This window comes from Prionailurus viverrinus, chromosome B4 (genome assembly GCF_022837055.1).
Source record: "Prionailurus viverrinus isolate Anna chromosome B4, UM_Priviv_1.0, whole genome shotgun sequence".
Taxonomy (NCBI): domain Eukaryota; kingdom Metazoa; phylum Chordata; class Mammalia; order Carnivora; family Felidae; genus Prionailurus; species Prionailurus viverrinus.
The window spans coordinates 32,901,238-32,924,764 of record NC_062567.1 but is presented as its reverse complement, the minus strand read 5'-3'; the positions used below and the strand labels follow the sequence as shown (position 1 = coordinate 32,924,764).

Below are 23,527 nucleotides of genomic sequence, written 5' to 3'. Positions count from 1 at the left end.
GAGGAGAGGTTGGGTGGGAGGAAGACAGGGAAGGAAAAGGAACAGAATAAATGGAGCAAATGATATCACAGTGGAAAGGGCAGCAGAGAAGGCGTTGGGGGCCTCGGCTCTCAGTTGTGTGTGATTAGCAAACTAGCCCTGTGACCTTGGAAAAAACCACCTCCTCTCTTTGGAAGCCTGATCCTCAATGTAAGCTGGTTGGTTGGGAGGAGGGGTGGAAGTGGACCCCTTGAAGGTGCCCATGAGCACTGACATCCAGGGTCCGAGAGGTGAGTAGTAGGAGTGCCAAGGGGTGGCTGCGGGAGACTTTGGTCCCTTAATGCTATCAGCCCTCCCATTCCCATTGTGTACAGGTGACATTTCTCAAGTCTAGCTACAGTGCTCTCCATATGCAGCTCCCGGACAAGCCCTAGGCTTGCTGTCTTACCCCTGTGTCCAGTTATGAGCAGAGCAGCAAGGGCTGAGTGCCTGACTGCCGGGGACTGGGAGAGAACCGGCAGGGGAGGTTCCAGTGCCCAGAGCTGCTTAAGCCCAGGAGCCACAGCCTTTTGGGCTCCTTAGTATCTGTGTGGTACACTTGAATTCACTCAGAAGGGGACAAAGGATGAGTGAACAGGACTCTGCAAAAGGAAAAGTTGAGGCCCAGGAAGCCCAGTCCTAAAGGGCCCACATTTGCTCCTGAGGTGAGCAAAAGCAAAACAAGGCTGGTTCACAGGCTGAGTGACATTATTTCTGTTCAAAATAGCAGCACTGTTTTGTTAACCGCACTTCTATTTCTTCCAGGCACTTCTCATGCCTTTCCTTCTGCTCTCAGGGCCTATCTGTGAAATAGGGGGGTAGGGGTGGGCAATATCACTCCCATTTGATAGATTCCTAGGTCAGGATTACATAGGTTAGTAGGTCTCAGGGTTAGTAGGAGAGCTATAGGTCTCCTAAACTCCCAGACCCAGAAACTTCCCACTAGACCTTGAAGGGGAGGGGAGGGGAGTCTGCAGGCAGAGAAGTTGGGTGTCTATATATTCGGTCAGGTTCCACCAGACCTTCAAGGGCTCCTGCTGGGCAGTGTGGCTGTCTGGGCCCCCTTGGAATCTGAGAGTGGGTGCTCTGGCTAAAGCTTGCAGAAGACTCAGGACTGGCTCCACTCCTTCCAGGGGCCAGTTGCACTGGCTTTGTCCCCTAAGCCTGTCACCTGAGCCCCTTTGTGTGGGTAGGTTATCTCAGTGACAATGATAGTAACAATGCCAGCCACAATAGGGTGAAGTGGCTCCCATGCAGCCGGGAAAGGGCATCAGGGCCTCACTCATCCATGTCCTTGGACTCCCAAGTCCAGCGCTATTCACTGAGGACATGGATGAGTGGCCAGACCAGGCCTCCTAGGCAGGAGGGAGAAGCTCCAGGGACAGCTGCCCTGAAGATGAAAAATTCTGAACAAGCAGATTGAGGGAGATCATTCCCAGTTTTTGCAAGATGCAGCTGCTGGCAGAGAGAGAAATATAAGGAGGGGAGCTGTGTCCCTCACCTTGTGTTCCCATGCAGAGGGGAGGAGGGACCTGTTTCTAAATGGGTTGTGACACATGGTTCCTGGTTCCTGTCACAGACACCATCAGGAAGCCAAAGTCTTAACAAAAATGGGGTGGGGAGTGCAGCCCAGGCAGTGGCAATGTTCCAGAACCCCATGGCAAAGGCTCTATTAACATGGAGAATTGAGTAAAACTGGCTAAAGCAAGACAGTCCTGTGTGGTAGGGGAACCCCATGTTAGCCAGGCAAGTGGAAGCCACTAGCTTCCTTTTTGCATTTAAAGATCAAGTGGCTGCACTCTCCTGGGAGGGGGGCAGTCTAGAGTCACAGCTGATCTTTGACTTGTGATCAGGCCTTTGGAGGACACTGTCCTCAGATACAAGGTCACAGGAGATGTACTGTCCCCAGAGTGTTCCTGTGACCAGACCAAGGCCTCCACCTACCATGCCTTCAACCCTGAGCGCTGCTGAGGGCTCGGTGGACACCTGAGCTGGAGGCATCACTGTTTCTTGCTCTGCAAGGAGATTTGGTGGCTGCTCATCCTTTTCCACTTGGAATCATAAATGTTCCTACCCAAGGAGGTGGTTCCCCTGGGGTAGGACTGTACTTGTGTGGGATAAGATCTGGGCTGTCCCGCTGCCCCGTGAGGAATGGGGCTTTAGGTTGGGAGAGGCCCTCTGAGTTAGGGTGTCCCCAGTGAAGAGAGCTCAGCCTTTCTTAAATGCACGCCTGGGATGGAGAGCTGAAGACAGGCCCTTTGCAGTCCCTCCCATACCCCCCACACTCCCAGGCTCCCCAGTGAATGCTACTTACACTGATGGAAGACCGCTTTGGCTGTCCAGATGTGAGGCCCAGCACAGGGTGGGCATGATGTTCCATGAGGGCAGGATGGCATGGGTGGTGATGTCACATGGGATGAATGATGTCACATGGAGCAGTGGGTGTCCCAAGATGGTGTGATGTCACACAGAGAGGTGAGGGGAGCCAGGAGTGACAGGGAGGTGATGAGTGAGAGATGGCCCAGCACGTGAGAGGTGAGCAATGGACTTTCCATAGTCCCCATCCCCTCTGTCATCCGCCCAGAAGTGGCAGATTCTATTGAAATGGCTTTGATAGTAAGCACTCCCTTTTGTGGTCCTGTATACTCACCCTCGGCCTTGCTGTCTGCACGCCAGGAGCCCCAGGCACTCCACTCGAGCAGGAGCCTGTCAGATGCAGAGCAGAATCCCAGAGACCTGCATGTCCTCCCCAGCTGGGCCCTCAGCCGGCTGGAGCACCAGAGCTCCCTGATGGCCCCTGGTCAAGCCCCTCTCCTCCAGGACACCCTCTCCCTGCCTGAGGCTCGTAGGTGAACAGAGAGCCTCACAACCTCTGGCAGCAGAGTGTAAGGAGGCAAGCATCATACATCCCCGGCCAGTTCCACCCAGGGATCTTGCCTGCCTCCTCTGGGGTTGTGGGGACTTTGGACAGCTCCTGCTCAAAGGGCTCCCTCATAAGCCACACTTGCATGAAGTTCCCCCAGGGCCCCACCCCCTGTCCCAGATGCAGACCCCACTCACAGCAAGAGCTCATTCACTAGCCACCTGGTAGCAGTCAGGAGGGCAGAGATTGGCTGGGAAGGAAAGGGGACACACAGTTAAGCCCAGGAACCCAGGACCCTGGCGAGGGCTCCCCTCAGCACCACCATTAACGACCACGGAGGGGGGGGGATCCCCCTCCTGCTGCCACCACCCCCCACCCCTTCCCAGCAGAGGGAACATTTATAACTGAGTTATCCAATAAATTTCTATTGTAGGGCAGACACTTGGGGTTAGACAATGCCCATCTAGAAGACTAGTGAAGTTCTCTTCCTGATGAGCCAATTAGGTTTCTGGTGCTAGTGAAAGCACTAGCAACTGAGGTTAGGAACAAAGCAAGAAAGGAGCTATGTGGTCTTTCTCTGCCAGAGATCCCTGGTTATCTCACGAGCTGCCAGAACAATTCCCTGAAGCCCCAGAGAGAAGACCTGGGGGCAGGGGACAGGCTGAGAACAGGGAGCAGGGGTGTGGGAAGAGGTTGGACAGGACTTTCTGATCAGAGTCAAGAGTGGGGTCCTGGGGCTACCAGGTGGGAGGAAAGTCTGGGGTAACACTTACGCTGACCAGGGGCCGGGCAGCGCTGTGGTGGTGATTTGATGGTTTGCACATGGCCTGGTAGTCATACATAGTCACTCTGAAAATCAGAAACAGAATCTGGGGAGTCCAGACCTTCCCCTATTCCCTGCCCCCACCCAGGGGAAGTTTGCTGCAGGGTTTTCATTCACCAGGATTCATGAGGGTGCATGGGTTAGGATAGGCAGATCAGAAAATTACATCTCGGCACTTTGCTTTAAAGAAGTTGAACAGCAAATTTGGTTTTCCCTCTAAGGGCCCATATGACCTTATACCCCTCTCCACCTCATGTCAAGTCCCTGGCTTCAGAAAGGTTGCTTTGGGAGCTCTTTGGGGCTTTTACTATGGGTTTTTGAGGTCAGGATCCCGATATCTGTCGGGACCATTTAGCATCAGCTCCTGCCTTTTCTGTGTGTATTCAGTCTGGGGAGAAGCATGTCCCACTTACTGGCTGAACACCCCCATGCTGAGCAGCTGGGTCATGAGAGCGCCATCCACCTCCCCCAGGAATCTTCCCATCTGTGAGGGAGAGAGAGGGGGGAGAGGGAGAGAGGAAGGAAAGAATGGATGGAGAGGGAGGGAGGGAGAGAGGGGGAGAACAAGGGGAGGGAAAAGATGGAGGAGGAGGGGGCGTGAGAGATGGGTGGTGAGAGGAGGGAGGGAGCTGGAGCTGGATGAGGACTTCTAGGTCCCCCACATTAGGCCAGGCTCATTTCTGAGCTCCAGACTAGTTGCTGGTTGGGTTTCCCCTCAGATTCCTTTCAATATAATCAGAACTGTATCCATTCCACCTGGCCCTTCCCTCTTTAACCTGCTCCCCTGCCATATTCTCAGTCCTTTTTAAACTCTAAGTTGTAATCCATTAGTTGGCCATGAAATCAATATGGGGGTTGCAGTCTGATTTTTTTTTAGGCACAGAATTCTTTTGAACAATTTCATGTGAACTGCATGCAGTCAGGTTAAACAAGGTTTTGTGAAATTTGGTTTGTTGTATCTGGTGCATGTGTATGTCCTAGATCAGATGTAACATGTATTTCTTTCTGTGAATCATGGTCTAAAAAGGCTCAAAAGCAGAGTTCTGTCTCTCACACTGGCATCCTTATCACTCGGCCAAATCCTGTTTTCGGAACTCTGGAGCTGCCTTTGATTTTCCCTCCCCACTCCCCCCACCTTTCCAGTTACCAGTGTGCCCTGCAGGTTTGTCATTCACCTTCTGACTCGTGGACAGTGACTTAACCCAGACCTTTGTCAACGGCAGCTCACTCCACCCTCCCAACTGGGCTGTCTCCCAGTCCCCAGCCCTGCTGCCAGACAACCTTTCTCAAATACAGCTGGGATTTGGTCTCCTTCCTGCTCCGTCCCTCCATTACCCAATCAGCCAGCACTGGTGAGCACCAATGTGCCAGTGTGCCAGGCTAGGCGGTATCCTCCAAGCCTGCAAAGTCCCCCCACGTTGGTTGACACCCAAGCCTGCTGTGCTCTGGCTCCAGACTGCCCTCCAGCTGCACCCCTACACCGACCTCCTCACCTGCCCTGGCCTCTTCTGCCGATTTCTCAGCATGGCAGAGTGAAAGAGTCTGGACTTAGGCACTGGATTTTGACTCAGATCCTGGCTCTGGCACTGCCCACTGTGTGGCCATGGGTAGGTTAGGGGATAATGTGTACCATGCATCTGGCACACAGTGAGTGCTCTGTATGTGGTGGCCATATGACAGGAGATGCTCCAGGCCTTGGCTCTTCTCTCTGCCTCAATGACCCTTCCTCAGTCCCACTCCAAGGAGCTTTACTTGTCCTCCTCTAAGAAGTCTTTCTTTCTCCCCTCTCCAGCTGAAGTTGATGGCATCCCTCCTCTGCACTTGGAAACCTAGAGGCTAATGACTAAGGCGTGAGGCAGTAGCCATGAGAGAGCTGGATACAATGAGACACTCAGGCTTTTCTGAGCTCTGTGCTTTCTTTGGCCAGAGGCTCATTGTGTTCTGAGGCCAGAACACAGGGGACAGCAGAGAGGGGCTGAGGGACTTAAGGGAAGGAACAGCAAGTGAAAAGGTGAGAGGCATCCAGTCCTGCTGTTCCTCACAGTGCAGCCCTGAACCCACCTGGAGTCCCTCCAGTTCAAGTCATCCCTCTCCGTCAGCTGCGGTTTGCTAAATTTTGCTGTTCCAGTGACCAGGTGTCTGTGCATTCCTGCATTACTAGACAGCGAGATCCTCCAGGGCAGACATCCACCTCCTGGCTTCTCATAGACCACACAGTGTCTTGTTCATGGTCACTATTCAGCATGTATTTGCTGAAGGAATGTGTGAGTGAATGGACAGGGGGATGAATGAGTGATCTGAGTACTCTTGCTAGGAAAGTGCAGCGGGATGGAAAAGAGGCTCCTGATGAAGCTGCCGGCCCAAATTCCCACAAGGCTGTCCCTTTATCTCTCTTTGTTGTTCAGACACTTGATTCTGAGAAGACAAGCTCCTGGACACTGGGAAAAACGTGTCCTCCTCTGTACCTACACATACACAGAGTGACTTTCTAGGATATGTCACTCTGGCAGAGCATATCCATCCTCCCCTTCTTCTTTAGGTAAGGCAATCCTGACTTGTATTACGGTAGCAATGTGTTCGCTAAAACACTACATTTCCCAGACTCCCCTGCAGCTAGGGCTGGCCAATGAAATGTGAGCAAAGTTCCTGGGTGAGACTTCTGGGAATCTGTTTAAAGGGAGATCTGCTGAAGCACCTCATTCATGGCTGTTGACCTCCCCCTTCTTCCTGTCTGGAAAGTGGACAAGAAGGCAGGAACCCCTATGTCCATGTTGTGATCTTGAGGATGGGGACACCTGGTGACCACACCATACCAGGCCTGGGCTACTTTTCTCTATTCTTTCACATGAGAGAATAAACCTTTAATTTGTTTAAAACACTGTAGGGGCGCCTGGGTAACTTAGTCAGTTAAGCAGCCAACTTTGGCTCAGTTCATGATCTCGCAGTTCCTGGGTTCAAGCCCCAAGTGGGCTCTATGCTGACAGCTCAGAGCCTGGAACCTGCTTCGGATTCTGTCTGTCTGTCTCTCTCTCTCTCTGCCTCTCCTCTGCTCTCAAAAATAAGTTAAAAAAAAACCCACATAAAAAACACTGTAGTGGGAGCACTATTCCTGACAGCAGAACACTATTCTGTGCTGATAGTTTCATTTGAGCTTCATCAGAGTGAATCAGTGCCTCAAATAGGTAAACTGATTTAGTTCCTGACCCTGCAAAGCCCAAGTTGAAACACTCAAACTTGAGTACCCTTGTCAGTTTAGGTCCCCCAGACTGACTGTGGCATAGCACCCAAAGCACAGCACAGCACAGCACAGCACAGGGTCTCCTGCCTCTGTCCACCCACAGCACAGTACAGGGTCTCTGGAAGCTCCAGGTCCCCATGCCATCTAGGTTTGCTCACAGCAGTTCAGGGCTCCACTTGTACAGGGGACAGTCCACAGATAAGCAATGTCCTTTGGACTGCCTGAGCTCTGGGACTGCATCCAAAGGGCCTGGGGCTTTCTGTGTTTCCTGTCTGTTATGAGGCTGGAGTGAGATGGGGTCCTGTGAGGTACCACCCAGGGCCTCGAGCAGGAAGCAGATGGGGCAGGTGGTGGCAGAGGGGGCAGAACTGATGAGTATTCCTGCTGACTGAGCAGCAGCCCTGTGCATAGGCTAATTTGCATGCCTGTGTGAAGCTACTATCCCCAGAGGGAAGGGAGGCCAGAGGGTGAGTGGGGGAGCCCTTGACTCTGGAATGGGGCAAATGTCTCACAGCCTTTTACCCAGGGACAGCCTCAGTTTCTTCGCTAAAAAATTAAAGGGTGTGAGGATTAAATGAGTTACCAGAGTGAAGTCACTGTGTGTGGCTCCTCATGAGGACCAATTTCTTTTTGTTCCTTACTACTGTACAGCCCTGCCTGTTTCCTCTGAGCTTCTCAGTCTCTTGACAAGTACCTTTGGCCCCACAGTGGGACCAGGGAAGCATGTGGAGGAGTGGCCATTAGCACCACTTTGGAGAGAGGCACCCAGAGGTCCTCTGCTGTGATGGGTCATCTCTGGGGCAGGTGGCCAGCTGAATTTTTCTCTAGAGACACCCAGCCTGAGCTGCCCAAATGAGGCTGCCCTGACCCCAGGAAGGCTCTGCTGCCAGAGCCTGGGGGAGCCTGGGATGTGCTGAGGCAGGTGGTGAGGGATGGGGGCTGGAGCGGCACGGTCAGAAGCATGAGCCAGGCAGGGAGGCTGGAGGTTTCTCCTGCACTGTGTCCACCGTACCCACTGCACTGGGAGTATGACTGGAAGACAGTGGGAAGCACTTTCTTGGTAGGTGTGTAGGAAGGCAGGGAAGGAGAAGGGGAAGCCAAGGAAAACAGGAGCTGAGGCTCAAGACAGGCACATCAGAGGCCCTGGTCTGAGGATAAGCTCAGCATTTTGGGCTGGGGGTAGAGGGGCGCATTCCTTCTGAGAGATTCAAGTCCTCAGGGAAAGACATCATGATGGGGCATCTGATTTTTTACCTTTGCTGTCCCTTTGAGGTCCACTTTGAAGCTCTCCTCTGTGGGTGCTACCCACAGGCAAATGACAGGACTTGTAGTCCCCAAATCCAGGGTGACAGATCCAGTGTAAACATTACAAAGATCTATAGAGCTGTTGTCACTTTCTTGGCCCCAGCTGTCTGCTTCTCTTTCTAGGCCCCAACAGAGGGCTGTAATCCTGTCATCTGTAGTTCTTTATTAAAAGAATGAGCCCTGAGCTGGAAGAGAGGCTCAGTGGGACCAAATGTCTAATCAGCAGGACTGGAACACCACCAGGGCCAGGAGAGATTCAGGCTGCCCCTCCCTCAGGCAGACCACAGATGGTGCCTTTGGGCATTGCACTCACATTATTTGCTGGGCAGGAGGGCCGCAGTGAGGAAGGGCTGGGAGGGACTTTGGGAAGAATCTTTGCATCCAGAGCAGTGACAGTCTTCTCTCCTCCGGTCCCTGGATGGACCTCAGCAGGGACAAGGAGTAGTCTGGACCTTCTGGCACATTAGCCCAGTTGGGAAAGTGCATCCAGATCAACAGCAGCTGGCATTAAGGCCTAGGAAGTGGCTCTCAGACTTTATCACACATCAGAATCATCAGAGGCCTTGTCACATCGCAGTTGGTGGGCCCCACCCCAGACTTTCTGATTCCCTTAGTCTGGGTAGGGCCCGAGAACTTGTATTTCTGTTAACTTGTATTTCTGCTGCTGCTGCTTCCAGTACCCCTACCCCCAACACTTGGAGGCTTAGGAGTAAAAGGGGGGGGGGGAAATGAATGAGTTGGATGAAGGGCCAGACCATGTGGTCCTTGACAGCACTTGGGTGTGTTTGGGGAAGGGGAAGGGGTTTATGGTAGAACACTTCTGTAATGGCTCCTTGGTAGGTTGGATATGGTAACTTGCTTCTAGTGAATAAAATATAGTAAAAGTGATGGGATGTCGCATCTGAAACTAGGTTCCAGGAAACAGTGACTTCCACCTTGTTCTCACTCTCTCTGTCTCTGGCTCTTCTTGGCTTGCTCACTCTGATGAACCAAGTTGCCATGTTGTGAGCTGTCCTGTGGAGAGGCCCATGTGGTAACTGACCATGTGAGTGAACTTGGAAGATGACCGTCCTCTAGCCAAGCCTTGACATGAGTACACAGCCCTGGCTGATACCTTCCTTTCAGCTGTATGACAGACCCTGAGCCAGAATCAGCTAGCTAAGCCACGCCCAAGAACTGTGGGACAGTAAGTCAGGTGGCTTTAAGCCACTACATGTTGGGGTAAATTGTTACATGCAACAGATAACTGTTATAGAGTTGTTGAATGGAGGAGTTAAAACAAAAAGCAAAAATGGATGGATAGAGAGCTGATCTACAGCATCAGCACCCGCTTTCCACCACTGTGTTTCCACTCACCTTCCAGCCCAGTCCCTGCTTCTTCCAGGCCTCTCTTACCTTTAGGCCAGTTTGATTCTCCATGTAGTAACCAAGTGTGTGTTGTGCCTGGTGTGTGTGGTGTGTGTGTTGTGCCTGGTGCTGCTATACCATTGGTGCCTCCCTTCCGGCCCTCTCCTAACCTGACACAGCTCCGGTCACAGGGCGAGAGTTGTCCAGAGTGAGGAAAGAGGAGCTCTGTCAAGACACTGCTCCCAGAGCCCTGGCACCAGCCTTGGAGTTTAATCTGGGGGTTGGGATGCCTGGCCTTGGCATTCAGCGTCCTAGAGGCATCGGTCCTAATTCCATCAGACTCAGCCAAGCGCAGCAAAGTGAATGAACTCTGCCCCAAGCAGTAACAGAGCAGCCTGGGGTGGGTGCCCAGGCCACAGGAGGACCACCCGGAGGCTGGGGCTTGCGGTCTGCCACGCCCCCCCAGAGAAGGCCTTATCTCCCTGGTCACTGTCACTGCCCTTCACTCGTATTTCTAGGCTCAAAGTCTGACTTTTCTGCAGCTGTTGGTTTTCAGGTTGCTAACCTCACCTTGCAGCCTCAGTTTTAACTCCAGGACAAAATGAGACTAATACCACTACCAGAGATGATGGTGGCGGTGGTGTGGGGCCCCTAAGTGGGGGAAGGGAGGCAGTGGAAGCACCGGAGTGTCAGAGGCCGGGGTAACCAAACACACTGGGGGCTTGCGGCTCTGGAGGAGCTTCTGGATGGTCCCAACCCTATTATGAGATTAAATTTCATTTCATTTACACCCTGCTTCATTCTATAAAGGATTTGGGATGGCTTTTAAAAGTACATACAATGTTATAATAGTTGAGAAAATAGGGGTAAATAAGCTAAATAAACACATACTTTATAAAATATGTCTCTATTTGTTTTTACAAATATCCAAAGTTGTACCAACTTGTGAGCAAATGTGATCTGGGTAGAATAGGAATGGGATCAGTGCCTTTATCAAAGAGACCCCCAGAGCTCCCTTGCCCTTTGTGCCATGTGAGGATACCATGAGAAATCTGTGCCCTGGAAGAGGGCCCTCACCTGAACACACGGGCACCCTGGCTTCTGACATCTGGCCTCAAGAACCCTGAGAAATAAATTCCAGCTGTGGATGAGCCACACAGTCTGTTCATGTTGCAGTGGCCTGAATGGACTAAGCGGGGAGGGGACATGACGGAGGGCAGTGGGGCGATGGGCAGTACAAGGGTGTGTGGACTCTGGGAGTCAGCGGCACGGCCTCGGCACAGGATACACGCTACCCTGAGGTGGAGTTTGGTCTTGCCTCTCCTCATCATGTGGGCAGATTCTCTACCAACCATGGGATGAGGCCAGATGAGGTACAGACAAAATAAGAAGTAACATTTTCTCTGACCACCCAAGTGGAACAGTGTCTGAATTTTGTGATCTTGCTATATGGACTTGGTTTCAAGAAGAGACTCTGTTTTCTTCAGACCATTTACTCTCATATGCTCTAAGCCAGGATTACTTCCTTCCCCTGGCTGTCCTGGCTGCCAGATGACTTGATTGCCCCCTAATTCTACTTCCCAATGCCTTACCTCCTGGGACCTCTCTGAGATCAGGATGAACCCGTTGTTGTCGATGACGAAGCAGTCCAGGTGCTGGAGAGAAACCCAGGAGGAGGTCATGGCTGGGCCATGACCCCTGGGTAATGTGCCCGTCCCGGCGTTCAGGAAGGCAGGCCTGCGTGTCCAGTGTAGAGGCACGCAGTGTGGCCCAGCACTTCAGGGAAGGATGTGGTTGGGGGGTCCGTGGAAGAACTTACACTGTCCTGGCAGCTCTCTGGGCATGGCCCCTCCACAGTGCCACACTGGAAGGAAGAGGAGAAATTGTAAACTGTGTATGTGCATCTGTATGGTGTTGTGTGTGTGTTATATTCGTATACTGATGTGGGGTTTATACTGTATGTGTTTGGTGTGTGTGTATGGTATATGTGGTATGTATGCCGTGTGTGTGTTGTATGTGTAGGGCGTCTGTGTGCAGTGTGCATGTGTGCATGTGTGGTGTATACGTGTGGTGTGATGCACGTGTGAAGCTGTGTTAGTGGGGTCAGGGCAAGGAGAAGCAGGCCCTTGCTGGCGGGTTCAGCCTTGTCTGAGGGGCCATGGCCACTGCAGCCCATGTGTGAGGGGGGCACTGGAAGCCTCATGGGGTGGCTTCAGAGGCTCCTGTTCTTTGTGATCCCACCTGATGTGAAGGGTGCTGCTAGGTTATGGGGCTGGTGCCCCTTCCCCTCCTATCCCTTCCATCTTCATTCTGTGGTTTCCTAAACCCACTCAAAGGGAGGATGCAGCAACACACAGATGGGGGGGCCATGGCACAGAGGGGAAGATTCTGGCCAGAGGAGCTTGAGGAAGACAGTGAGGAGACCCAGGAAGTGGGGGAAGAGCCCAGTGCGAGGGCTCCAGGCTCCGGGGAGGAAGAGCAGAGGTGGGGAAGGATGGGGTGGAGTGGGAAGCACAGGATGGACAGCAGTCAAAGCCTGGGTCTTGGCTGGAGGGACGAGGGGTGCTCTCTCCTCTGCCTGATGGGGCAGGGCAGGTGGGAGCATTGTGTCCTGCCCTTTCTCTGGGTCTGAGCTGAGACAGAGCCCCTGGTGAGGAAGGTCAGGAGTCCACATGCTGAGGTGCAGGGAACTGAGCCAGGCAGAGAAGGAAGGGATCTGGGACAGCGGACTGAGGGCCCAGGAGGTGGGCCAAGAGGCGGTGGGGGCTGCCCGAGGGAGCGGGCCTTCCTCATCCCAAGGTGTCGGCCAATCCTCTGGCCCTGACCTGGCACCTTCACACCCACCTGCCGGGTCGCTGCCCAGAACGTGCGTTGTAGGAACTCCAGCCTCATTTGGACTCCCACCGCTACAAGGAAGTGGGAAGAGGGAGGGCAAGACCATGGGCGTGTTTTTTGGGGAGGGGGTTGGTGGGAGGGAAGAGACAGTGAGAGAAAAAAATAGATCCAAGTCAGAGAGAGGAGGTGCATCAGCAGGAACTGAGGGGAGAGGTAGCATCGAGCTGAGTCAGATGGCAGTGTGCTTGAGAGCTGAGGCTCCTGTGGAGTGGGAGTGGGGAGAAAAGCAGACCGGCTGGTGGCTTCTGTCTCTCCACAGCAGGCAACACCAGAAAATGCTCAAGAGAAAGATGAGTCCCAGGTTCTACAGAACGATGAGGACAGCACTCTCCTCTGATCTTGGGAAAATTGAGGCAGGTGCACTAGGCACATCATTCTCCCTTTTCCCACAGATGGAAAAACAGGCAGAGAGACTGAGCCATTTGTTCAAGGTCATCGGACCAGAAGTGGTAGGCTGAGACTGGAATTCAGCGCCCTTCATGGAGCTTTCTAGATTTCAAGCCTGACATAACAGCCTGTCTTGTACCCCATTCCTGCTCAGGGTCTCCCCCACTTTGTAAGAAGTCTCTTTCCTTGCTGAAAGGTACGATCAGGTTTACCCAAGTAGGTTCCAGAAAACTAGAGATGCTACCAACTGGCAAAAGCTACTCTTGATGATGCCACATCCAAGGGCCACCTGTGCCTCTTTGGTTCCCAAACAGGCTCAGAGGATGCGAGCTGGAGCTCACATGCTAAGAGAAATCTGAGGTCAGAGAGCATAACAAAAAGGCAGGTTATATTGAAAAGAAAAGGAATAAAAAAACTAGGTCGACTTCCTACCGTCTGGTATAATAATATTGAAAATTTTGAGTGCCAGTCACCTTCACATCCATGAGCTTATTTCATCCACACAGCAGACCAGTTCTATTCTTATTCGGACTTCACAGCTGAGGAAATGGAGGCTTGCAGAGGTGATGTGCTTGCCTAAGTCACCCAGCCCCTAAAGGCAGAACCGGGACTCAGCTGGGTCTGTTCCTAAGACTCTTAACTGTTTGTTCTCTAGTCAAGCACTCTCCCACCCGGGGCTGCGGTCCCCTCATCAGCACAGTGGGCGTGGATCTGAGCTCCTGACTGTTATACTATATTCATGAGACATTCTAGGCACCCCAATGACCACTCATTGGAGAGATCTTCCATTGTGACCATTCTGACTTGCCAAAACTCAGCAACAGGCTCTTCTAAATGGGCTGGAGTTCTAGAATGGCACAAAGATACAGAATTGTATTTTTTTGTTTTTTCAATATGGAATGATCCTAGACAAATATTATGAAAAAAAAAATGAGACAAGGAAGGGTCAAGGGGCCAGAGTTCTGGCCCTGGGTTTGCCAAGACTGTGATCTTTGGATTTGTTTCTTCAGTTACAAAATGAGCCATGATTATACTCGCCCTAGGAAGGCAGAATGAGTATAAGATTGTTGAGGCTCAAACAGATAATGGAGGAGAATATTATTTTACACTAGAGCCTTGGTTCTCAAACTTTGGCATGCATTAGAATCATCTGGAAGGTTTTCCCCTGTCCCTAGAGTCTCTCATTTAGTATGAGAGGTGAGAGGGGTGAGGCCTGAGAGGCCTGAGAGGGGTGAGGTATGAGAGGGGTGAGGCCTGAGAATTTGCAATTCTAAAGTGTTTCTAGATGATGTTGATGCTACTGGCCCAGAGACCATATTTTGGGAACCACTGTTGTAAAGCAATGCTATCTGATTGAACTTTCTGTTCTGGACCTGCACTGTTTCATACAGTAGCCACTAGACACATGTGGCTATTGAGCCCTTGAAATGTGGCTGGTATGACTGAGGGCCTGAATTTTAGATTTTTAATTTAATTTTAATTAAATTTAAATAGCTACATGTGGCTGATGGCCACCATACTGGACAATGCAATTCTAGATACATGAATTTACAGATGATGAAACCAAGGCCCCGAGAAGCCCCTCCCCTTCTTTGGAGTCTCATGGTACTTCTGTGGCTGGAACTTTGGCTAGCCTTCTGGAACAGGTTCTATGATATAGGAACATTTGAGTTCTTTGTGCACTTCTTTGGGCTGCAAGGTCTGATGACTAAGAGGAGGGGTGGGAAGGGCGCAGGCACACCCACTTCTTGGTCATGACAAAGACGAGAGATGCACTGACACAGCACATGATCAACACACGAGGCTTGTGCTGGAGAGTCCAGCGCTGGTGACCACACCCTATCCTCCCTTCCATGCTTCCCTCTAAACTTGCAGGTGACTTCTTTCTCTCCCTTTCTTCCTTTTAAGACCACCCATGATATTCATTTTAGACCATTTCTTTCACCAACAAAAGAAAGCTGAGTGAAGGAAGAAACTTTCTAAAAATTGTCAGAGAGGAGTCACACTAATGCTTAGAATGATCAGATCTTTGGGCCACTGACCCTTGTCCTTGGCTTCCATAGTCAAAGAGATTTCAGACGATTCCTAGAGGAAGACCCTGCCCTTCTACCTGCCTGCTCAGAGCCAATTCTCATGGAATCATGACATTCCAGAGCCAGAAGAAATTCTGTGATTCTAACACAGAGAGGCTTGAGAGGGTGGGAGTTAGTTTTTCCCTAATGAAACAGGTTTTTGAGGCTCTTGGCTAGAAATGGGAGGAGTGGGGAACCAAGCAGATTGTCTCTCCCCTAGGTTCCGTCTCACAACTGGACCAGAAGCTCTTCTAAGGCGAGCTCCAGGTCCTTTGCATCTGGGTGTCCTTTGCAGAATTGAGGACATTCCAACTGCCTACATCTCCACTTGGGTCACCAAGAAGCATTTCAAACTTCACATGTTCACAACTGAACTCTGGCTTTTCCTCCCCCAAATGTGACCTTCCTTGAGACTTTTCCGTTTGGGGCATATTCCACTTAATCATTCTCATGTTCCCTTCTTCCATCCAAGTTCGGCAGCCCTTATTCCAAAACACTGTAAGTCTATCTACTCCACCCTCTGCTGCTACCACCCTGGGCCAGACCAACATCCCTCACTTGGATTAATGTGCTAGATCCCTAAGCAGTCTCCCTGCCTCTCTGCCCTCCATTCCCCAATAGCCATAGCAATGATCTTTCTGAAGATCAAGTCATGTCACTCCCTTGCTTAAAACCTTCCAGTGCCTTTCCACTGGTTTTGGAACAAAATCTAAACTCCTCTGTAATATGGCCTCAAAGCCCCACAGGAGCCTGCCCTGCCATTCTCTCTGATTTCAACCTGAATCATCTTCTCCCTTAAATGGCTGTGCATCAAAGCTGTGCTTCCTTCCTGGAATGCTCTTCCCCTAGAACTTTACATGGCTGGCTCCTTCTCATCATCGGATCTTAGCCCAAACATTGCCTCCTAGAGAGGCTTTCTCTGACCTCTCCAGACAGAGCAGACCACTCCTTCACCCTCCACTCTCTATTTCATCACTTTTAGTTTCTCAGCAACAGATTTATTTTATTCCCATTTATTGCCTGCCTCACCTTATTAGCATGGGGCTAAGAGTAGGGAAGAGGGAGTGAGTTCTGATCCCTGCACCTAGTATAATACTTAACATACTGTGGGGCTCCATAAACATTAAAAAATTTTTTTTAATGTTTTATTTTTGAGAGAGAGAGAGAGAGAGAGAGAACACAAGCAGGGGAGGGGAAGAGAAAGGGAGACACAGAATCCGAAGCAGGCTCCAGGCTCCAAGCTGTCAGCACAGAGCCCAATGTGGGGCTCAAATTACAGAACCACAAGATCATGACCTGAGCCAAAGTAGGAAGCTTAACCAACTGAGCCACCCAGGCGCCCGTCCATAAACATTTTTTTAAGTTTTTAAAAATTTTATTTATTCTTGAGAGAGAGAGAGAGAGCAGGGGAGGGGCAGAGAGAGAGGGACAGAGAGAGAATCCCAAGCAGGCTCTGCACTATCAGTGCAGAGCCCGACGCAGGGCTCGAACTCATAAACCATGAGATCATGACCTGAGCTGAAACCAAGAGTCAGATGCTTAACTGACTGAGCCACCCAGGCTCCCCACCATAACTATTTTTTGAATTAAGTAAATATTTGTGAATTCCATTGAGTCAGCCACTTGACTGGGAAGCAAATTCTACAAGATCTTGCCATCTCATCCCTTACCTTTAGGGCTTAGGACTGAGCTGAGCTCCTTCCTCCCATATGGAGCCTGGCCTCTTACAGATCTGGACTTGAGACCCTAGAGGTTTAGCTGTGCTCTGATTCCCCTGAAGGCCTAGGAGGGAGCCCACTAAGAAACAGGGACTTTAGGGGAGACAAAAAGAGCTTCCTCATGGTAGGATCTGCTAGATCCTGACAGCAGGGGCTGGTATAGAGTGGGGGAGGTAGTGAGGATCACGGGAGCATCTTCAACAACAAATCGTCTGTTCTGCTGTTCATCATTTCAAATCCTGTTCAATTCCTGCCTTACAACCCAAACTGTACTTTTCCACCCCAGACACTGCGAGAGTCCAGGCTTCTCTCCTGGGAGACCTGCCAAGGTGGCCCTTGGGTCCCTGTTCTGCTTGCTCAGGTGGTCGACTGTCAGAACCTCACTGGACGCCTGTCTCAGGGGAGCACCAGGGGGTCACCCCCCTCTTAGTGCCTCCTATAAGCCTGCTGTGTGCAGGAGATAATACTTCATGGTATTATGTTTGCAGGCAGGCACAGAACTAGTGGTGAAGAGAAATCCAAGCAAAGGGGCCATGGGAATGTGCAGCACTGGCCTCTCTGGGCTGCCACCCCCAGTGGGTTATTAAGAGACCCCCTCTTTTCTGTGCGTGATTGGTCCCTGTTTCAGAGACAGATGTTGGACCCCAGGTCCCACTACAACCTGACAGAGGCAGAGAAATGATGCTCCTTCCTCCTGCCCCTAGCCGTGCCTATTCTTCTCCCTCCCCTGGCCTCCTCCTGCCTTTCCTCTCTCCCCTGCTTCTGCACAAGGATCTCTCCTCCACAATGATCTTGTGCCTTCCTCCGAAGCAGCTTTTCTTTAACATTCCCTTGACTGTCAGACAACCTAACAAAAAGCCTCAATAAGGCCACAGGCAGCAGATGGCTTATCAAGATGTACCTATCTGCTCGGGGTCCTGGCTGTCACCTCAGTGCTGCTTTGTCATTACAGATGGCAAAACAAAGCAGCTGTGCACACACACACACACACACACACACACAGAAATGATCCCTGTTGGGAGCCATTCTCCCAGCACCTCCACACTTTACCCCCTAGCTCTCATAGCTACTTTGTCCTTCCCCCCTCTCTGCCTTGATAACTCAGCCTGGAGAGCGTTTAACTGATCAAGAGCTGTGAGATTAGGAGGGGCCCATCTTTTACCCTACAGGTTGGTTTTCCAGCAGATGCTCAAGGTCATAGAGTGCCAGTAACAGAAGGGAGACCCAAGATCTCAATCATTCTCCCTCCTCATTCTATAGAGCAGGAAAATAAGGCCCAGGGCTGTCAGGTTCATTAACTAGCTAATAGCTAGTTAATGAGCAGCAGAGTCTAGACTCTGGGTCTCCTGATGCCTAGGCTTGGGCTCTTTCTTCCCTTCTAGCCCTGATTCAGCTGACAAGAATGTACTGGGGTGTGGGAGAGGCAGAGTTCATTTTCTGATACAGCTCATAGTATATGAAAGAAGATAAGCCATCCCACAGAAAGCTGCTGTACATTTTCTGTGATATGAACCGCAAGGGTGCCCCAAAGAAAGGCCATAGATTGGAGAAGGTCAAGTCTGTGGACCGGACAGGGAAACTTGGTAAAGGTGGTGACTTTCTGGCTGAGCTTTTAAGAAGGGGGAGGCTACCCATGGGGACGGAGGGTGTTTCAGACTCAGGGAAGGAGCTGGGAGAGCCAAGATCTGTTTAGAGGTAAGTGGGTGCAGTTAGCCTTGAAGGATAGGATGCACTTGACCTCTGTGTAGGTGAATTCCCAGGTAGAAGATGCCCTCTTTCCTCCTGGAACAGTGGTCTGAGCCTCTGCTGCTGTGTTGTGCAGCAGGGCAGACAGAAAAGATGGTGCAGGAGCATCTGTCAGAGGCATCTTGGGGGTTTCTCGACCTGACCCTCACCTCTGCCCCAGTCCTGATGGTGAATCCCCCAAGGAACACAGGTAAAGTGGAAGAGGGACACCGGGATACCCCTGACATATATTATCAATGTGCCATGCCACCTGCTTGTCAGGCAGATTTTAAGAGATGCAAGGAAGGGTCACTTAGGGGTCTGTGCCCCAGGCTGGGACTCCTCCTCTGGCTTAGTTGCTGGTGTCTTTTGCCTTTGGATCAGACACTTGCCATCTCTTGGAATATCAATTTCCTCAACTTCTTTGTCCTGATTGGTTAGCAACGAGGCCTCTGAGTTCTTGAATACCAGTCTCTTCCCTTCTGCAAGCCTACCTCATCTAGATAAGAACAAGGAGCCTAAAGAAGCCAAGTCAGATGGGGCGGGGCTGCATTTACCCCTGGTTCCTCCAGGGCTCACCCCAGGGTACTACAGACAACCTGTCAACCAGCTCCAGTCCCCTTAGTTCTCAGCCTGTCAGCCTTGGCATTTTACTTCCTTAAATAGCCCTAGTCTGGGGTCACTGAAGCTCAGTGATCTATGTGTGACCATGACACTAGCTCTGTGTGGCTCAGGGCCCCTTTCTGGAGGACTGCCAGGCATATGGGCTGTCCTGTGCACCCCTCCAATGACCCTCTCTGGAATAAATCACCCTTTGACCGGGAAAAGGGTTTAGTTTTTCCTTTTCCACAGGCAGGATGGATCCCCTGCAGATCTCTGAACGGGAGACAGACCCAGCCTCCTAGGGGCCTCTCTGCCCTCTGGGTCCTGGCCCTCTTTCTCCAAAGGGAAGGGGAGAGACAGGAGAGGGGGGCGGCGGTCGGGGCAGGGAGAGCTTGGAGGACATTGGGGAAGGAAGATGGAGGTACAGGGTACAAGGGCTTTCAACAGCTTTCCTCCTTTCGAGTTGGAAGCGGTTAATCCATAGGTGCTTTTTTCCACCGAAATGTGAGCATTTCAAGGGTGAGCGCTGCCCTCTGGCCGCAAGCGCCTCCGGTGTGTGTGCGCCTGTGCGCGCGGCGCCTGTGTGTGCTACTGTCGCTGTCATCACAGATGTACCCCCAGCTGTCACTCCATTGCTCCGTCTCTTCGCTCGCGCGCACACGCGCGCGCTCCCCTCCTCTCCCTTTCTTCCCCTTTCCTATCGGTCTCCCTCTGTCCCTCCCTCTTTCCTTCTCAGTTTGCTATTGACCCAGCAGCCCCGTCCCCCTGGCAGCTGCGGCAGGCATTCCTTCTCCCCCGTGCTGTGCGCTGCGTGCCAGGTCCCTGCTCCCGGCCGGGCGACTGGAGACTCAGTGCCCCCAGCGCTCCGCTGGGCAGTGCTGTCTGGATTTCTCCAGGAATCCCAGGAGGGGCTCGCTGGACGGCTAAGAGCTACCTGATTTAAGGAGCTTGCGGTCAGGGTGAAGAAAGGTAAGTGCTGTCCTCTGGAGAGAAGGAATGAAGGGCAGGTGGGGCTGCAGGGTGGCTGGGTCACAGGGAACAGGGCCCATCTTTGCTGGGTCTCCTGGCCCTGCACAGACAGTGGCTGTTGCCTGCTGCCTGGGAGCGATGGCTGGGGTTGGGGAAGTGCTCAGTACCGGACATCTGGGCAACCCAAAGATACAGGACCCAGGGGTACTCTGACATCACAGCATTGGGGACGTGAGCTGGGATTCTGCTGGGGAGGGGGCAGCTGGGGAAGGGGAGGGGAGAGGAGGGCAGTGCCAGTGCCAGATGACAGGCCCTGGGGGGCATAGAAACCAATCCCCGCAGCACGGGGAGTGCCAGCCGAGAGCCCTGTGCCGTCTGCCTGCCCGGCTCGCGGACACAGCCTGAGGAGCTTGGGTGCTATGGAAAGGGATGCTGGTGACAGGGCTGGTACAGAGGACAGCTTGGTGGGGCGGGGTGGGGGGGGATGGCAGGCTGGAGGACTATGCTGTTTGAGGTCTGGGAATAGACCTGGGGCAGCCTCTCTGCAGGATGCCCTCAGCACGGGATTGTCGGCCTTCAGGAAGCTGCCCTTGTACAGGGTGCAGTGGAGCTCTTCCCTACATGGACATGGGTCCACGCGGCTGTGGGGGAAGCCTCCCTGGTGGGGGCGTGGCTGGGAGTGGACGATGGAGAAAAGCCTTGCAGCTCTTCGTTGGTGAGCCTGAGGCCTTGCTCCCAGCCCTCCAGGGTCCCAGGGGCAGGGGATGGATCCAGGCTTGTGAGAATTCGCTCGGGGTGTCCCCCAGCTACACACCAGGTCCTCTATCCATAAATGGGTTCAGAAGCCTTATGCCATGGTGGGAATTGTGGACTCAGCTTAGGGGGAGAGGGTGGTATATTGCCAAGCCATTCCTACCTGGTTTCCCAACCCAGTGGGGCATAGACACCCTGAGTTGTATCAGGAAAGCTGCTCTCAGCAGCCCCGAGGCCCATTTTGACAATGCAGAGAGGGTAGTCTGACCAGGAGTCCAGACCACCCAGCTCAGTTCCAGTGACTGCTTTGTCTTTTCCTTGAGCTAAGCTTTTCAGAGTTTCTGGGGGTGATGGTGAGGGTGGCACCTGGCTGTCAGGGCGCATTGGGCATTGCCTTGGCATGACTCAGATTGACACCCGGCAGCTTAGATAACTACATAGGCTGGGGGAGGGGAGGGGAGGGTGAGCACGTGGAGGGGGCGGGGGAAGTCCAGCAGGAGGGAAACCCGAAGCAGCTTCCTGCTTTTCCCACCCCACCTCCCCGCTGCCACAGTCTCAGTCTCGGGCACTGCCAAAAGAGGGAGCCCAGGAAAGCCAGCCTGGGGGTGGCAGGAGAAGGAGGGAGGTTTCTTAAGCAACCGATCTGGTTTCTTTGGGGTTTGGCTGGAAGCTGTGTCTGGGGCCCAGATAAGCAAACCTTATTCCCATTTCCTAGGCACTAAAGCCAAGGGGCCCTACTGGGCTGTTTTTGGTGGAATGGGTATCATGGGGAGGAGGCAGGGGAGGGCCTTTATGTAATGTTGGGGTGTCTGGGGAGGAAGGACTTGGAGCGGAGGCAGTCTCTCTTCTTGGGTTCTCCCTCCTTCTGCCCAGATCAAGCCTCTTCTGTCCCCCTCCCCACCCCCACCGCCCTGACCCAAGGCCATGGCCTGAGCCCAGATCCATTACCTCAATGGACCCAAGGCCATGGCCTGAGCCCAGATCCATGACCTCAATGAACGTGCTTAGTTTGTTCACAACGGAGAGGGGCTCCGGTGAGGAACGACTCAGGGGGTGTTTCTGTTCTGATTAGCAGAGGATCTGTTTGGGATCAGGAATATTCAACAAGGAAACCAGGATGCAGGAAGCTGGGGGTGAGAATGGGGTATGCATTTTGAAATGAACCAGGAAGGTTTGCCTGTTCCAAGTACAGATAGAGAGATTAAAAAAAACCTGCTTCCGTGCTGCCTGGGCAGTGTATGTTATGGGGGTGACAGGCAGGAAGAGACTGAGAATGTCTCTTGGAAGGGCCCAGATGGCCAGACTGGAGGCAGCAGGTGCAGAGCCCAGCCCTGCACAGTCCCCACCAAACAGGGCTCAGCTCAGGCCGCTCTGCGGTGCAGGTGCCTCTCACCCTCTTGGTGCTTCTCACCCGCCTGTGACCTTCACCTTTCTGCAGAGTGAAGTGGGTGCACAGGCGACTACGAAGTCCCTTTCTGCTTGTAAGTCCTGTGAGTCTTGGATGCTGAGGGCGTGCAGAAGCCTTGTCCTCAACTAGGGATACTTGACCAAAGGGAGAGATACCAGTGGAGGTGAATGGCAGGGACAGCATGATGTCCCAGGAGTCAGGAACCCTGGGTTGAGGTACAATAGGCATTAAGCAGTTGTATGGTTTGGACACTTGACTTGGGGAGATGGACGTGACAGAGGCATCAGGGGAAGGGTGTGGACACCAGGCTGCTGGTGGGTGTGCTGGAGATTTCTAGCTGGGGTCTGAGGCAGCTCCACTTGGAGGATTATCTCTGTCTGTAGGAGGAATTGAAGGGGCAGAAGCACAGAGAGGCCATGGCTCTGCACCGACCTAACCTGAGCACTCGGATTTGGGGGCTCTGGCTGGCTGCTCCTCGCCCAGGGGGCTGAGGTGAGGTGCCCCACCCGGGAAGCAGCCCCCACTCCCAGTCTCCAGGGGATGCTGCACCCACTCAGCTCAGCAGGAGCACGTGGAACCTTCTGCTCTTATTGCTGCCTCTCATTCTATCACTATCCTCCACCCCTGGCTTCCCTGGAGCTCCCAGCCTACCCTCCTCACCTCAGCACCCAACCTTCTGCCGGAAGGTTTCTAGAAAGCCCCCTTCCCTTCCTTTCCTAAGATCTTGGCCACCTGGGGCTTCTCCCTACATCTATGATGCTACTGGAAGGAGGGGCTGGGAGGGGGAGACTGGGCTTGTGTCTGAGTCCAGGACCTCACAGACCCTGTTTCTTCATCAGGAGGAGGGGCATTAAACCTCTGCCTCCTCAGATCCAGTGAGACAGTGGGTGAGGGAATGCTGTGTAAACTGTGAAGTACTGTATAAGTGAAAGGTTGCATCTCCCTTTTCTGCCTTTTCCTTCTTATACCCGGAACCTCCGTGTGTAAACAGACCAGGAACAGAACAGCCTGAGAAGCCTATAAAGGCAGCTGAGTTAGTAGCTTTGTCACCAGACTGCTTGAACCCAAAGCTGTATTCATTCTTCCAGGGCCTATCCAGAGGCAAATTACTTAATTTCCTTTGCCTTAGTTTCCCCCATCTGCAAAAATGGTGTTAAAAGTAATACCAACCTCAGAGAGTTGTTATGACGACCAAGGACACTATACACAGACGTTTGTGGCTATGGTCATCGCTTCTTCCCATACAGAGGCTTTTTGAAGGGGGTGCCAGTGTCAGTATCCTCCCCACTCGGCCCAGGTCACTGACGCTTCCGAGATGGGGCCTGGCTTCCAGAGACTGACTGGCATGGCCTCCTGGGAGGTGCTGGGGCCTGCTGGGGGAGAAGCAATCTCGTCTTGTGCTT

General features: G+C 52.5%; 1 protein-coding gene across 1 annotated transcript in view; it reads right to left on the bottom strand.

The window, feature by feature from the left end:
* CACNA2D4 (calcium voltage-gated channel auxiliary subunit alpha2delta 4) overlaps window positions 1-23,527 on the bottom strand; it is a 111,624-nt gene that overhangs the window by 3,353 nt on the left and 84,744 nt on the right. Inside the window, exons 27-34 of the mRNA XM_047866840.1 lie at window positions 12,439-12,500; window positions 11,414-11,458; window positions 11,187-11,249; window positions 4,118-4,188; window positions 3,655-3,730; window positions 3,079-3,131; window positions 2,669-2,724; window positions 2,333-2,353 (exon numbers count right to left, since the gene is read on the bottom strand). Of these exons, the coding sequence (XP_047722796.1) occupies window positions 2,333-2,353; window positions 2,669-2,724; window positions 3,079-3,131; window positions 3,655-3,730; window positions 4,118-4,188; window positions 11,187-11,249; window positions 11,414-11,458; window positions 12,439-12,500 (447 nt within the window). The remainder of the gene's footprint in view (window positions 1-2,332; window positions 2,354-2,668; window positions 2,725-3,078; window positions 3,132-3,654; window positions 3,731-4,117; window positions 4,189-11,186; window positions 11,250-11,413; window positions 11,459-12,438; window positions 12,501-23,527) is intronic.